The 14,932-nt window shown below is 49.7% G+C and overlaps 1 protein-coding gene across 4 annotated transcripts in view; it reads left to right on the top strand.

Moving 5' to 3' along the window:
* UMODL1 (uromodulin like 1) overlaps positions 1–14,932 on the top strand; it is a 65,123-nt gene that overhangs the window by 29,719 nt on the left and 20,472 nt on the right. For 3 of the 4 annotated variants that reach the window (XM_066259319.1, XM_066259318.1, XM_066259316.1), the window contains 7 exons: positions 941–1,078; positions 2,479–3,045; positions 4,084–4,341; positions 6,636–6,748; positions 9,810–10,023; positions 12,099–12,236; positions 14,008–14,345. In XM_066259319.1, coding sequence (XP_066115416.1) covers positions 941–1,078; positions 2,479–3,045; positions 4,084–4,341; positions 6,636–6,748; positions 9,810–10,023; positions 12,099–12,236; positions 14,008–14,345 — 1,766 coding nt within the window. The remainder of the gene's footprint in view (positions 1–940; positions 1,079–2,478; positions 3,046–4,083; positions 4,342–6,635; positions 6,749–9,809; positions 10,024–12,098; positions 12,237–14,007; positions 14,346–14,932) is intronic. The other variant, XM_066259317.1, reaches the window with a different exon arrangement.

Below are 14,932 nucleotides of genomic sequence, written 5' to 3'. Positions count from 1 at the left end.
TCTTGGTGACATGAGTCTTTGGGACTTTTAGAGTCATTCACCAGAGGAAGTACTGAAGGGTCATTCCTGTCCATGTCAAGGAAAGTTCACGCTATGCTTACCTGGACATCCAGCTCAGTCATTTCCTATTTCTTTCTTTTTTTTTTTTGTATTTTTCTGAAGCTGGAAACGGGGAGAGATAGACAGACTCCCGCATGCGCCCGACCGGGATCCACCCGGCACGCCCACCACGGGGCAATGCTCTGCCCACCAGGGGGCGATGCACTGCCCCTCCGGGGCGTCGCTCTGTCGCGACCAGAGCCACTCTAGCGCCCGGGGCAGAGGCCAAGGAGCCATCCCCAGCGCCCGGGCCATCTTTGCTCCAATGGAGCCTCGGCTGCGGGAGGGGAAGAGAGAGACAGAGAGGAAGGAAAGGGGGAGGGTGGAGAGGCAGATGGGTGCCTCTCCTGTGTGCCCTGGCCGAGAATCGAACCCGGGACTTCTGCACGCCAGGCCGACGCTCTACCACTGAGCCAACCGTCCAGGGCCTCCTATTTCTTTCTTAAAACACTAAATATTAGGGGGTGTTGACACCTCAAACAGATTAGGGTCTGGGAACAAAGAATAAACAAGGAAGAAGTATATTTACACCTGTGGGTGCTAATACCTTCACAAGTAATCTTTGTTCCCAAATCAGGCAGCCAATGGTGAAGGTCAGCACAGACAGGTGCTTAGCGGGTGGCCTTCGTTCAAGTTCAGGCTTCTAGGGGAGTGTCTGTGCAGGGCCTCCTCCCAAGGGTGCTGGACATCGTGGATACTTCACTCACTGCTGGCCTTCTCCTTTGGGCTATTCGTTGCAAAGATGGTGAGGAAGAAGTCTGTTCTGTCACCATTCATTTTTCTGAGCAGCCTCTGGCCATTTTCTCTCTGGCTCCCATCTTGTTCCTCCCCCACCTGTCAGATTGGGACGAGTGTGCAGACACCCTGGAGCATGACTGCTCCCCGGCTGCCCAGTGCATCAATCTCGAGGGCTCCTACACCTGCCGCTGCCTAACGGCCAAGGACGCCAACCCCTCCCGAGCTGGCCGGGCCTGTGCAGGTGAGTCCTCCAACCCATCCTTTCCCCCAGCTCTGGGCCATGCCCCCACCCCGGGGACCTGGCTGTATCAGGCACATTGGACACAGTGACAAGGGCTCAGTATACTGTTAGGAACACACAGAAATGTTTTCATTTTAATTTCTTTTAAAATCAAAGGAAATAAATGAATATAATAATAGTGAATATCAACAATGAACACAATCTTTATACCAATGCAGTTTTATTTTCTTCTTTTTCCAAGTGAGAGGAGGGGAGACAGAGAGGCAGTTTCCTGCATGCTCCCTGACAGGAATCCACCTGGCAACCCCCGTCTGGAGCAGATGCTCTGCCCATCTGGGGCCATGCTTGCAACTGAGCTATTTTTAGCACCTGAGGCAGAGGCTCCATGGAGCCACCCTCAGTGCCCAGGGCCAATGTGTTCTAGCCAATCAAGCCATGGCTACAGGAAGGGAAGAGAGAGAGAGGAAGAGAGAGAGAGAACGGGGAGGGGAAGGGATGGAGAAGCAGATGGTCACTTCTTATGTGTGCCATGACTGGGAATCAAACCCAGGACATTCATACACTAGGACAACACTCGACCACTGAGCCAACTGGCCAGGGCCATCCAGTGCAGTTTTAAAATATAAGTTTTCATTTTTTTATGGAAGAAAGTGTTCATGAAAGTCATAATGCAGCCTCCAGGAAGGCGTCCCTGCCCAGGTGGCCTGGAGCCCGAGAGGCTGTAGAGACCCAGACAAGTGTGGAGAAGGCCCTAGTGAGGGGCCAAAAAACTACCCTGAATTTTTTCTGGGGCCAGTTCTAACCGATTGGTTGGGTCTAGCTGGAGAGCTGAGGTGAGAAGTAGAGGAGGCCCATATAGATGTGCAGTGTTGTCGGCCCTGGACGCAGTGGGCAGTGGGGGCACTGCACCAACTCTGCCATCCCAGTGAAGGCCCCTGGGGAAGCAGTGGCAAATACCTGTCCCTGGAGAGGAGCTCTGCTCCTGCCCCCTTGTATACATGGCCCTGCCTCCTCACATCCACAGGCTTCTCTCCTCCCAGTCTTCTTGGTCCTGTGACATCCAGCAGGCCGATCAGTGGCCAGCATCAAGCTCCACCTTGAGCATACATTCTGGGAAAGTGCTCTGTCCCCTAAAGGCTGGTGGAATCATCTGAGGCCTGCCAGAGCCAAGCCCTGTGTCTGTGTCCTGGTTCTGCAGCCCCCCAGCAGGACCCCCATGCTTGAGGTCTCAGAATCCTCATTTACTGGGTGACAAGAGTCGCTTGGATGATGGCCACACTATATGTCAATAGTCACTACTTGAGGTCTACCTGGGGGCCTCTTGCTTGTGGGCGGCATCTGGTGGGCTTTGCTCAGATTTTTTGGCTCAGACACCCCATCTGAGAGTGGTTGTGTTCCAGCAGGTGACGTAATGAGGCTCATGGAAGGGACATTATCCCTGGTGACAGGGGTAACAGCCCCAGCTCTCATCACAGAAACAACAACCCTTGACCTGGAGACCCCTGCCTTGTCACCCAGCCCCAGGCACCCATGGGGCACCCCTGCAGAAGGCCAGGCCCAGACCCCAAGGCCCCCGCCCCAGAGAGGGGACAATGGCATGGTTGGGCAGGACAGGAACAGCACAGGGCAAGGCATGGAGGACAAGGCACTCAGCGAGGCTCCAGGTCTGGGGACAGGCCAGTGGACAACCAGCACAACTTCCGAGCCAACCCACAGCTCCCTTCCTGGGGCTGTGGGTGGCCTGTTGGATCCCCCTGGATGGTTGCTAAGAAATTCTACCACAAAGCCATATACCACCCTGGATGAGAGCCCCGCTAGCCACGTGTGGCACGCCAGCCTCCCCACGTGGGACACACCACCAGCATCTCTGGACCCCACATGGCCACAGAACACAGACTCTGAATCCTCCAGCTCCTCAGACTTGCCCCTGGCCTCCACCCCTGTGTTTCTGAAGACCTCGGCTTGTGGTAAGTGCCTGGAATGGTACGTCCTGGGGAACTGTGGGACCATGTGGTCAGAGTGAGTTCCAGTGGCAAAGGCTCATACAACTGTCGAGTCAAAGACCTTCTAGGAACACTCAGGTGGATTTCTCCTTTTAAGGCTTGACAAACCAGGCTACAGAGCAGCCCTGTCCCTGGGTGGCCGACTTCTGGTCTAGTTACGACCAGAACTTAGTCTCTGCATTCTTTCCAGCTCTTCCTCCCCCTCCTGAAGCCTCCTGTTTGCCAACAGCTGGGACAGGAATTCAGACATCTGGAGGAGACTGTGGGGCACATGTATCACCATAAGCACTGGGGCACAGCCCCCAGAGTGCTGGGCCTCCCAACATTTCTGTACCTCCTCAGCTGTGCTGACTCTGATTGTGCTGACCCCAGCAGCTCCACGTTCTACATTACATGTTGAGGGGTTAGTCATCAACAAGGTCCCTGGGTGACAGCTCGGGAGACAGGCAACAGCTCTGTGCAGGAGATGGTCACGCAGTGCCTGCTCCCATGGGGGAGACCATGTTGACATCTCTTTGAGCTGTCTGGATTGCATCCACGTAGAACTAGCTGTTAAATGCATTTCCTTTGCTGAGCTGTTCAGGCTCCAAGACTAAAATTGTTAAGCCCATGTAAATCAGTACTGCTGAGTGTGCCGGGGTCCTCCTGTAAGAATGGCTCTAGCTACCAGCTGACTCCTTGGAAAGTCTGCCCAAGGGTTGAAGGGAACAGTGCCTCTGGAGGAGCTGCCCACAACCTGGTCCAGAGGCCTTGGTTTGGGAAAGCCCAGGGGGTTCAGAGGCAGACACGAAACTGAAAGGTCAGGGGTGCTGTCCAAGGACTATGTACCCATGGGCTCTGCTTGCAGCAAGGGGATGTCACAGGACTTCTCTGGGCTAGTGTCCCCTGAGGACGTCTTATGATCTGAGGGGTACATTTGATTTTAGCGCTGGATGAGTCTTCTCTCTTCCTCTCTGCTCAGAATGTTTGTTTTTAATCTCAGCGTTTAATTCCTCTTCCCAGTTCCCACCCCCATCAGAAGGGTCATGGTCTCCAACCTGACTAGCACCAGCTTTCGTGTGGTGTGGGTGGCAGATCTCACCCTGCGCCCCATGTTCCTGCTCTCCCTGATGTCCACACGGAGCCACACTGTGCGCCTGGAGACCCAGAACACAAGTCTGCAGCTGTGGGGCCTGGAGCCCGGGGTCTTGCACTTGGTTGAGATAGTGGCCAAAGCATGTGGGAGAGAAAGTTCCAAGATACACCTGAAAGTGAGAACAGGTAATGGGGTTCAGAAACGCTCATCACCATTTGTTCTTTTTTATTTATTTTTTGTATTTTTCTGAAGCTGGAAATGGGGAGAGACAGTCAGACAGACTCCCGCATGCACCTGACCGGGATCCACTTGGCATGCCCACCATGGGCGACGCTCTGCCCACCAGGGGGCGATGCTCTGCCCCTCCGGGGCGTCGCTCTGCCGTGACCAGAGCCACTCTAGCACCTGGGGCAGAGGCCAAGGAGCCATCCCCAGCGCCCGGGCCATCTTTGCTCCAATGGAGCCTTGGCTGCGGGAGGGGAAGAGAGAGACAGAGAGGAAGGAGGGGGGATGGGGGGTGGAGAAGCAAATAGACGCTTCTCCTGTGTGCCCTGGCTGGGAATCGAACCCGGGTCCCCCACACGCCAGGCCGACGCTCTACCGCTGAGCCAGCCAGCCAGGGTCTACCATTTGTTCTTAAAGGGAAGGAAAATGCATGAAAAAACATTTTCGGTGGGTTAAGGCTTGAAAGAGCTGGATGTATTTGTGGACTACTGGGTTTCCCTTTGCTTCTCAAATGTAGAAATATCTGTCTCATTTTATTCTTGGCTGGCATGGGACAGCCAGATAGAAGATGGCTCACGTTAGGAAAAAGTGTTGGGTAATGGTGGGCAAAGAGGTGGAGTGGCAAAGCATTCCAGGCTCTTCCCACAAGGTCGGAGATGCTTGCTTACCTGGGTCCTCCATGCAGGAAGGTGGGGGTGGTGCAGGTCTGCGGAATATCACTCGTTCCTTTTGGCCATTCTCACACTCTATAGACCTGGATTTGGTTTTCAGGAAGAATGATGATAGAGAGTTGGACACGCAGAGTGTCCGTGAATGTCCCCTACCGCCCTGAGCCTGGGGCTGCAGAGTAAAAGAGATGGCAACAGAATTGAGCAAATCACATGTAGACTCTGAGTATGTACAGCTGATTGGTGACCACAGTTACCTATGCAGATAAAATTCCCTTTTTTCTCCTCATTAGCATTTTTCACCCAGATAGTTTCTTGAATGTCTAACTTATCTGAATATCCATACAGGGGAACCAGGTGTTGCTGGTTAGTCCTCAAATCTCGGGTGGCTGTCCGGGGTTGATGGCAGTGGTTCCCAAAGGTGGGGTGCACACTCCTTGGGAAGTGCTTAACGTAACCTACAGGGATGCAGTCAGAAAAGCTGAGAATTTTTGTTTATTTGTTTTAAAGTCCTAATTAGCTATGGACTGGAAAATACAGGAGTTAGGTGATGTTTTTGTGCAAATTCATGGGAGCTGGAAAGGAGAGGTCACTGTCAGCTGGACAGTCAGGCAGGGCAACCCTGAGTCAGCATTGATCTGGCCTCTGAAAGTCTCGCCCACTGGAGGGAGGAGCTGCTGGTGCCTGAGGCGTATCCACCTCTGCTCTCACCTGTGCATCTGTCCCACTCCTGACCACTTTTAGATCAGGCTGCACACTCCAGTTGTCCTGAGTCTGGACTGGTGGCCCTCAGATGCAGCAGGCAGTGATCCCAGGGGCATAGGGTTTGGGCTGATGCTGGAATGCATAGTGGGACAGTGTTGTGATTTGTCTTACGTCGGGGGCAAGCATGTCCTGGGGGAACGACTCCCGGCTCCCAATGGGAGAGCTCTGTCTTCCTTTGTTGCCCAGAAGGCCTGGACCATAGCAGGGGCTTCAAAGACGTCTGATGATGGGCTGAATGGGAAGTGAGACACCTGCCAAGCTGGGAGTGGGATGCAACCAGGCAACGTTCCTGGACCAGCTCTGTACTACACATCCTAGAAGTCCTAAGCAGAGGAACTGGCCAGTGCAGACACAGGGGCTGCCCTTTAACTGCAGAACAGCAGCGCTGTTGAGGAGGAGGCAGAACTGACCACCAGGACCTCTGAACAGAGGCATGGCAAGGCCACCCCATGTCCTGGCTTGCCAGGGACACCCAGTGCACACAACAGACTAGTAATGCCTCCTTTCACTCTCAAAGCTGTACCTATGAGCTGATAAATTACCTGGACATGCTACGCACAGGGAGGAAAAGCTACAGGGGCTCCAGAAGGTCCCCGGGCTCCAGAAGGTTCTCCTTCTGTGCCCAGGCTTTGTCCCAGTGTCCTCCAGGATGGTGGGCTGTGTCTGGGTGTGTCAGGTACTGTTCCTTCCTTATAGAGTCCTAGTCAGCTTCAATTTGATGTCCTTCCTAGCCAACATGAAAATACTACTATTATGATAGAAGTGATCATCTGTTCCTTAACATATTGTTGTTCCAAACATATTTACTCTCTATCTTACAGCTGCCCAGAAGCTCATTGGGAAAGTCAAAATAGCAAACGTCAGCTATTCAGAATCCTTCCACAATGGCAGCAGCAGGGAGACCCGGGATTTCCTAGAGCTATTCTTTAGGATGGTAAGTTGGCGGCATTGTCCTTGTTTCCTTGAAGGGTGGGAAGGAGGCTGGCAGATAGAATCCTAGCTGCGGCCAAGCAGCACTTCGACCTGTAGGTGCTGCAGACTCCTCTTTCCTGAAGGAAGCTGAGACACCCCGCCCCGGTGTGGAGCCTGGGTTCCCTAGGTCTGCCACTAGCAGACTCAGCAGTATATGGGAGACACAGCTCTCTCTCTGCTGAGTTCTTGCCTCACACTGTTTACTGTTCCATGAAACATTATTGAGGTGGACCCCCTTGAAGCAGAAAGCCTCTCCTCTTGCCTTAAAAAGAACACTTAAAACAATTGAAATCTATTTTGCACTCCATGAAACTCAGCATTTTAAAATGCATAGTTCAGTGGTTCAGACTGTGTTGTAGTCACAAAATTGTGCAACAATCACCACCTTCAAATTCCAGAACATTTCATCAACTCCTCCCAAATTCTTCCCATTAGTAATCACTTCCCATTCCCCTTCTCCCTGCCCCTGGCCACCCCCAACGTGCTTTATGTCCCTATAGATTTGCCCATTCTGGACATTTCATAGAAATGGAATCATACTATGTGTGATCTTTTGTGTCTGAATTGTTTCACTGAGCATAATGTCTTCAAGGTTCATCTATGTTGTAGCAGTATCAGAACTTCATTCCTTTTAATGGCTGAATAATATTCCTCCATGGGGAAGGACCACATTTTCTTTATGCATTCACTCATTGACAGACAGTTGTTTTTTTTATTTTTTTATTTATTTTTTATTTTTTACAGAGACAGAGAGAGAGTCAGAGAGAGGGATAGACAGGGACAGACAGGAACAGAGAGAGATTAGAAGCATCAATCATTAGTATTTTGTTGCGACACCTTAGTTGTTCATTGACTGTTTTCTCATATGTGCCTTGACCGTGGGCCTTCAGCAGACTGAGTAACCACTTGCTTGAGCCAGCGACCTTGGGTTCAAGCTGGTGAACTTGGCTCAAACCAGATGAGCCCGCGCTCAAGCAGGCTACCTCGGGGTCTCGAACCTGGGTCCTCCGCGTCCCAGTCCGACGCTCCATCCACTGTACCACCACCTGGTCAGGCGACAGACAGTTTTTGACTACTGAGACTAGTGCTTCCATAACCCCCTACCTTAAAAAATGATTTTTTTTTACTCTTCCTTGCTCATTCTTTGAGATGGTATATTGTTACATTTAGTCAGGGTAACAATTTCAATATTCCTTTTGATGGAGGTTAGATCACCTTTTGATGAATAAAGGACACATTTATGATCATGACCTAGTAATCTTATTTGCACAGGGGAAATCTCATATATTTTATTTTATTTTTTAATTGAATTTATTGGGGTGACAGTGATTTATAAAATCATGTAAGTTTCAGGTGCACAATTCTGTAATACATCACCTGCAGTATTGTGTGTTCACTGCCCTTGCGTATTGTATTTTAGCTTTTCGTTATTCTGGTAGTTTAAGACACAGAATGGCAAGAGTTTGGCAGCGCCCCCTAGTGGTGGAGTGTGATGACGTGAGGATGCCTTAGCAATGAAGGTGGCCTCGCCTTTGAATCTGTTCAACCCTGTCAACATTACTTCGTGATAAACAGTCACACCACTTCTAGAAACTGTTCAATCGAGGCTCCTCAGGACCTGAGATTCCACATTATTTTTCCTGGGATCTCCAGCTTCTGGCACCATGCATGGGTTCCAGAGTGGTTGATGGTCTGACTCATTCGTGTATATGTCTTCTTTAGAGTTAGTGATAGTTACACATAAATGACAAAATCAGTCCACATCTCTCTAGTGAGCATACAAGGGAGCTCCATTTCCATCCCAACTGTCTTGATTAATCTTTTCTCTTTCAACCATTTCCTCTTTTGCTTATTTTCAGGGCAGTTTGTTTGTTTGTTTGTCTAGAATTTCAGGATAGCAAGTAATTGTGCCACTAACCTCATAGGTGTGACTTCAAAACAAATTCTAGGAAGTTGTGGGTTAATGCAGTATCTTGTTCTTTGTATAACTTGCTAGCAAGGAGCCTGGAACTTGGTTTGAGATTAGTTTGAAAAGCAACTGAAGGTGGCATTAATCCAAGGCTGTGACAGATCCCAGTTAGGAGGTCCCAGAAGAGCAAAAGAGACACAAAGGAAGAGAGGGAGGGAGAGATGGATAGATGAATGGATGGATGGATGGATGGATGGATAGATAGACAGACAGATGTTAGGTAAGAGCTGACTGTTCAAACGATAATAATGCCAGCCGTGAGACTGCAGGAAGCTCCTGGTCTCTCTGGGCCTGTGTTGCCTCTGATGGGTGACAATAGACTTGGCTTGGTTGACTGTCCCAAGGCTGGAAAGGAAATCCCATACAGTGCAGAGGAGGATGAGGTTATCTCCTTGACAGCAAAGCCTGGAGGTGCACTTCTCCATAGAAAGTTTCCATTATATGGATTCCTTAGAGCTCATTACTACATCAGGGGTCTTCCTGAGCATTTCAGCCATGATGGGCTAGAATGGAATGCTACCGTGTGTGGTATAATGTGCTCTCCAAAGTGTAGAATAAAAACAAGGCTTTCAGAGGCAGGAACAGCCTGTCCCAGTAGGGGTGTTCATGGAGAAACAGTTTCTAGAGAGGTGGGGAGGAAGATAGAGGAGAAATGTGTCATATCAGGAATAACAGGATTGTTGCAAAAAAAAAAACACAAAATGAGAGAGGAGGTGTCCCTCCTGTGACCACTCATTCAGTCCCTGGCCCCCGTGACTCTAAGCTGAAGGAAGCAGATCCTAAGTGCCATTGCAAGTCCACTACCAAGTGATAAGCCCCTCGGGTAGGGCGTTTGCACCCAGCCCTGTACAGACCAGCTGGTCAGGAGCGAACAGGGCTCTTCTCAGTGTCTCAGAGCCACAGGCACTGGGACTGGGCTGAGCACGGACCTGTGGCTCTGACCTCTATGCCAAGGCCAGCCTTGCTGCTGGCTGGAATCTCAGGGGGAGCCACCTAAGGACAAGTCCCTGTTTCCTCTCAGGCAGCTCTTCTCACCAGCTCTGTTTCCCTACAGGTGCGGGACTCCTTGTCACCAGCCATGCGTCAGCACCTGGACACTGGCGGGGTGCAGGTAGAAGTAACCCGCATCGCCAATGACAGTGTTGTGGTGGAGTTTAACCTACTGATCATCGCAGACTTGGATGTCCAGGAGGTGTCTGCTGCATTCCTCGCTGCCTTTCAGAATGCCTCTCTGCTGGAGGTGGTCGGAAGGGACACCTTCATATGGGGTACGTGGAGGTCGGGCCTGAGGGGGGCTTGCCAGGTCTGGAACAAGAGGCAGCAAGAGCCCAGCTACTGCCTTTGTTTCGGAAAGATGCCCCTCCATGTGCTTCCTCTTAAGGGCTTCCCTATGTTAGATGAAAATGGGGAACTGATAGGACCCTCCTCTCGCTTATTTCTACTACTTTTTTGGGTTTTTTTTTTTAAGTTGTAGAGGTTGAAAACATCTTCCCATAAACCTGCAAAGATTCCCAGGGTGCTGCTCCCTCGTCGCAGGCTGCATCCTGCCCCCTCCTCCGCTGCCCATTTCCGTGGGCCAAGGGCAGATACGTGCCTCCCTGCCGCCTGGCTTCCTCCCAAGCACAGTTGCCAAGGAGATGCTAGTGAAAATGATTGAAAAGAAAAGCAGGAAGAAATGGCAACCTAGAGTCTTTTCTCATATTGTCTTAGTCAGCTTGAGCTGTCATAACAAAATACCACAGGCTTAAATGATAGACATTTATCTCATAGTTCTAGAGTCTGGAAGTCCAAGATCAAGGTGCCAGCTGATTTGGTTTCTGAGGAGGGTCCGCTTCCTGATGTGTGTCCTCGCAAGGAGAGCTCCTTGGTATCTCTTCTTAGGAGGACACCAATCCCTGGCCCTGCTCTTATGACCTCATTTAACCCTAATTACCTCCTGAAGGCCCCATCTCCAAACACTGTCACATTGGGGGGGAGGGGAGCTGGGCTTCAACAGATGAACTTTCAGGGGGTACAACTCATTCCATAGCCTATATCCTGCTTTAAAAATATATGATAAAAGGCTTCTAGTGTATAAAAAAAGTCAAAGACAACATAGATAAATATTTTCCTGATTTTTTGGAATGAGAAGGGTTTTCCAGGTTTAAAAGCAGAAGGAAAACCAGCCAACAGAAGAAAAGCCTGGACTGTTTGACTACATCAGAATGTGGGTCTATTATGTCAAACAACCTAAAGCCAACGATAAACCAAACTATAATTACTTCAAAAGTTTGATGAAGATTTATACCCTGAATATATAATGTGATCCCCTGCACTGATAATAAGATACTAAGAACCTGATAGATAAATGCAGAAAAGTCTCAAACGGACAATACGCAAAAGAAACACAAATGACTAACAAAGATTCAATAACCAAAGGCATTCTCACTAAAGGAGTAGCACCTCTTCCCTGTCTAAGAGCAATTTTTAAAATAGTAATACTGATAAACCTGTATTAAAGGCAGGAATAGAATTAGCTCATGCTTCCTGGAAATCAGTTTGACAGTATCTGTCAAGAGCTTTAAGAATGTCCCCCTTCCACTTTGACTTCAGAGTGTTGCATCTGGAACTCCATCCTAAGAAAGTAGGTCACAGCTGGGACCATAGTTTATACACAAAGATATTTATAAAGAAACTTCCCTGTTTCTTTAAAAGGAAAAGTTTAAAAATCGCCCACCGTCCCAAAACAGGGGAAATGTTCTGTAAATTGTGGTATGGCTGTGCCACAGACTGTCAGGCAATGATTGAAAATGAGTTCTGCTGAGACAGACAACATACCTGAGAAAGGATAAGGGAAGAAAGCACGGACTCACATCTGTGCACAGAACATGGTTTCAGCTGTGTGGTTGTCTGTATTATAAAGGACTAGGGTGAACTACGTAACCGGGCGAACACTGTTATATCTGGGAGGTTATCTCAGCGGTGGATCTCGTATTCTTTGCTAGGCTGTTCTGGTTTCTGTCCGTTTTCATCAGTAAACCTGTTCATTACTGTTACTAAGATAAGGGACTGAACATAGGAATGAAAAGCAGGTGGGCTGAGGTCCAGGGGTTGGGTGGCTCCTGCTCACCTCCTGGCTGCTCTGGTGTGACATTACTCTGCCCAGCCCCGGGACCAGGAATCTCCTTCCAGAACAGCCATCCCTGTCTCCAGAACTCTTTAGAACTGGCTGTTTTTGTTGTCATTTGATAGTTTTCAACTTCTCTGAGAGGCACTTTCCCCAAGGCTGTCTGGAAACTGCTGGCATGGATACCCTCCAGCCCCCTGAGAAGTTCTCCTGTTTTGTTCCCTAAATGTCACACAGATTACGATGAGTGTGAGATGAGGGAGGACGACTGTGAACCGGGCGCATCCTGTCGCAATACCCTTGGGTCTTTCACTTGCGGCTGTGTGGGGGGTGCCCCTGACCTTCCTGCAGAATATTTTGGAAGACCCTGTGAAGGTAATATCCTCTTGGTCCTTTTTCTTTTTTTTTTGTTTTTTATAATTTTTATTTATTTATTTATTCATTTTAGGGGGGGAGAGAGAGAGAGAGAGAAGGGGGAGGAGCAGGAAGCATCAACTCCCATATGTGCCTTGACCAGGCAAGCCAGGGTTTTGAACCGGCAACCTCAGTGTTTCCAGGTTGATGCCTTATCCACTGCGCCACCACAGGTCAGGCTCCTGGTCCTTTTTCTAAAATACTGTTGGATCATCTCTTCTTTTAAAAGAAACAAAACGCTTTTTTTCCCAACGAGGTCAGTCTATTTTTATAAGCAAGTTTCCAAATGTGTGTGTACACGCATGTACCTGTGTGAGTGGATATGTGTACATGCATGTGCGTGCGCATGTATACATGTATATGTATATACACGCATGTGTGTATGCACACACATGTGTGCATGCTGTCCCTTCACATTCTCCCATAAATCTCTAGCCTTCTGGATGGTGCCTCATATCCCCAAATGCTTTTTCTCTTGAACCAGATGAGAAAACACACACACCAACTGAGGTGTTTTCTCTCAAATGCTAAAAGATAGTCTTGCAAAATGTACAGCTTGTGGGACAAGCAACACATGTGAAACTTTTCTATTCAGCCTCTCTTGCCACTCGACACTTTCCCCATTCAATGGGGCCTTGGAGGGTTCAGCATTGACTCAGAGATGATGCCTGCCACCCAGAGATCTGTGGTCAAGTGGGGGGAGACAGACGTTTATACGAATAAACACAGTGTCACAGGGAATTCGGAATGTACTCTGCTTGAGGTAGAAGCAGCTTCATGTGTATGGTCAGGAAGGGCTTCCTGGAGAGGTGTCTTACAGCTGGTCTTAAAAGATAACTTAGCACTGGGCAGAGGGCGTTGTGGTGGAACCAGCTGTGGTGGGTGGGGACAATGGTGAGAACAGAGCTGTTGAAGGCGGGCATGGTCCAGGCACGCAGCTGGGCTGGCTGCCGAGTGGGTGACCTCAGGAGATGGGAGGGAGAGAGTGGGAGGCAGGCTGCCAAGAGTGGTGTATAAGTCCAGCTGAATAGGCTGCAAACACCCGGGGCAGTGATTTGTACTGCACCCTGGAGGCAAAGGAGTTAGGGGAGGCAGCAGAGTGATGGGAGAGTCCCCCACCTTGAGACAAGAGAAGGCAGGTGCCAGGTGACAGGCACTGAACTGCAGAGGAGTGCCCAGGGGGCAGGCCAAGATGCATCATGGGTCTGCTTCATGCAGACCAGAGAGGGGGCCTGGGGAGAATGGTGGACACCTTTGAGGAGCCTCTTCATTATTCTTGGGGATGAAAGCAAGTGTGCTTTAGGAGAAGCAGGAGGCTTGAGCAGGAGCGAGAGACTCAAGGATCCTGAGAGTAAACATCATTAAATCATCTTAGAGCCAGGACTTGGGGATTCTCAAGGAAATAGCTTGTCCCAAGTCCACAGGCTTGGCACATGCCCAGCACTAGCCTGGGTAAGGCTGGGAGGGCAGAGTCCCTTGATTCCCTGGCTCACAGGGGCCCATAGGGAGCCAAGCCAAGCCCAGCTGCCTGGACCAGCAGAAACGTGCAACACGTGTGTGTGTGGCTGTGACTGGGATGTGCAAATCCCAGGTGTGTGCTTCTGCAGGGTGCAGGGTGGTTCCCGTCTGCTCTTCACTGCTTGGCCCTCTGTGCTGGCCTCACTGTCCAAGCTCACACACCAGTTCCCAAACACAGACCCACACTTGGCTTTTGTCTCCTCATGCCTTATAGGTGACTCTTCTGGCAACACAACTCAGGCCCCTGGATCTTCTCTGGCTCCCGGCCGAGAGCAGCCCCCCACCCCAGCAGAAACTAGGGCTGCTTCTGTGCAAGGTGACAGCCCAGTGCCCCAGGACCTGCCCCAGAGGCTGAACCTAACTGGGGCAGTCAGGGTGCTCTGCGAAATCGAGAAGGTGGCCATCGCCATTGAGAGGCGCTTCCTGCAGCAGGAGTCCATCCCTGAGTCCTCCCTGTACCTGGGGCACCCATCCTGCAATGTAAGCGACAGCAACAGCACACACGTGTTCCTGGTGGCCGGATGGAGCGAGTGTGGAACCCTCGTGCAAAATGTGAGTCCAGCAGGGGATGTCCGAGCTGTTTGGGGCCTGGATATGGGAAGGGCCCGCACCTGACCTGGGGACCAGGAAGGACTCAGCGCCTCGAGGTCTCTGATTTTAAATGAAGGACCCAGCAAAGAAGCCAGGATAGGGCTGCGTTCTCACTGGAGATTGGCCTAGACCAGGGGTAGTCAACCTTTTTATACCTACCGCCCACTTTTGTGTCTCTGTTAGTCGTAAAATTTTCTAACTGCCCAACAGTTCCACAGTAATGGTGATTTATAAAGTAGGGAAGTAACTTTACTTTATAAATTTATAAAGCAGAGTTACAGCAAATTAAAGCATATAATAATAATTACTTACCAAGTACTTTATACCAGATTTTCGCTGTTTGGCAGAATAAATTTTTATAAAACAACTTACTATAGTTAAATCTATCTTTTTTTTATTATTTATTTATTTTTATAATAATTTTATTTTTTTAATGGGGCGACATCAATAAATCAGGATACATATATTCAAAGATAACAAGTCCAGGTTATCTTGTCTTTCAATTATGTTGCATACCCATCACCCAAAGTCAGATTGTCCTCTGTCAT

The sequence above is a fragment of the Saccopteryx bilineata genome, chromosome 2 (assembly GCF_036850765.1).
Source record: "Saccopteryx bilineata isolate mSacBil1 chromosome 2, mSacBil1_pri_phased_curated, whole genome shotgun sequence".
Taxonomy (NCBI): Eukaryota; Metazoa; Chordata; class Mammalia; order Chiroptera; family Emballonuridae; genus Saccopteryx; species Saccopteryx bilineata.
The sequence above is the reverse complement of the archived record's forward strand: the minus strand, read 5'-3'. Positions and strand labels throughout refer to the sequence as shown.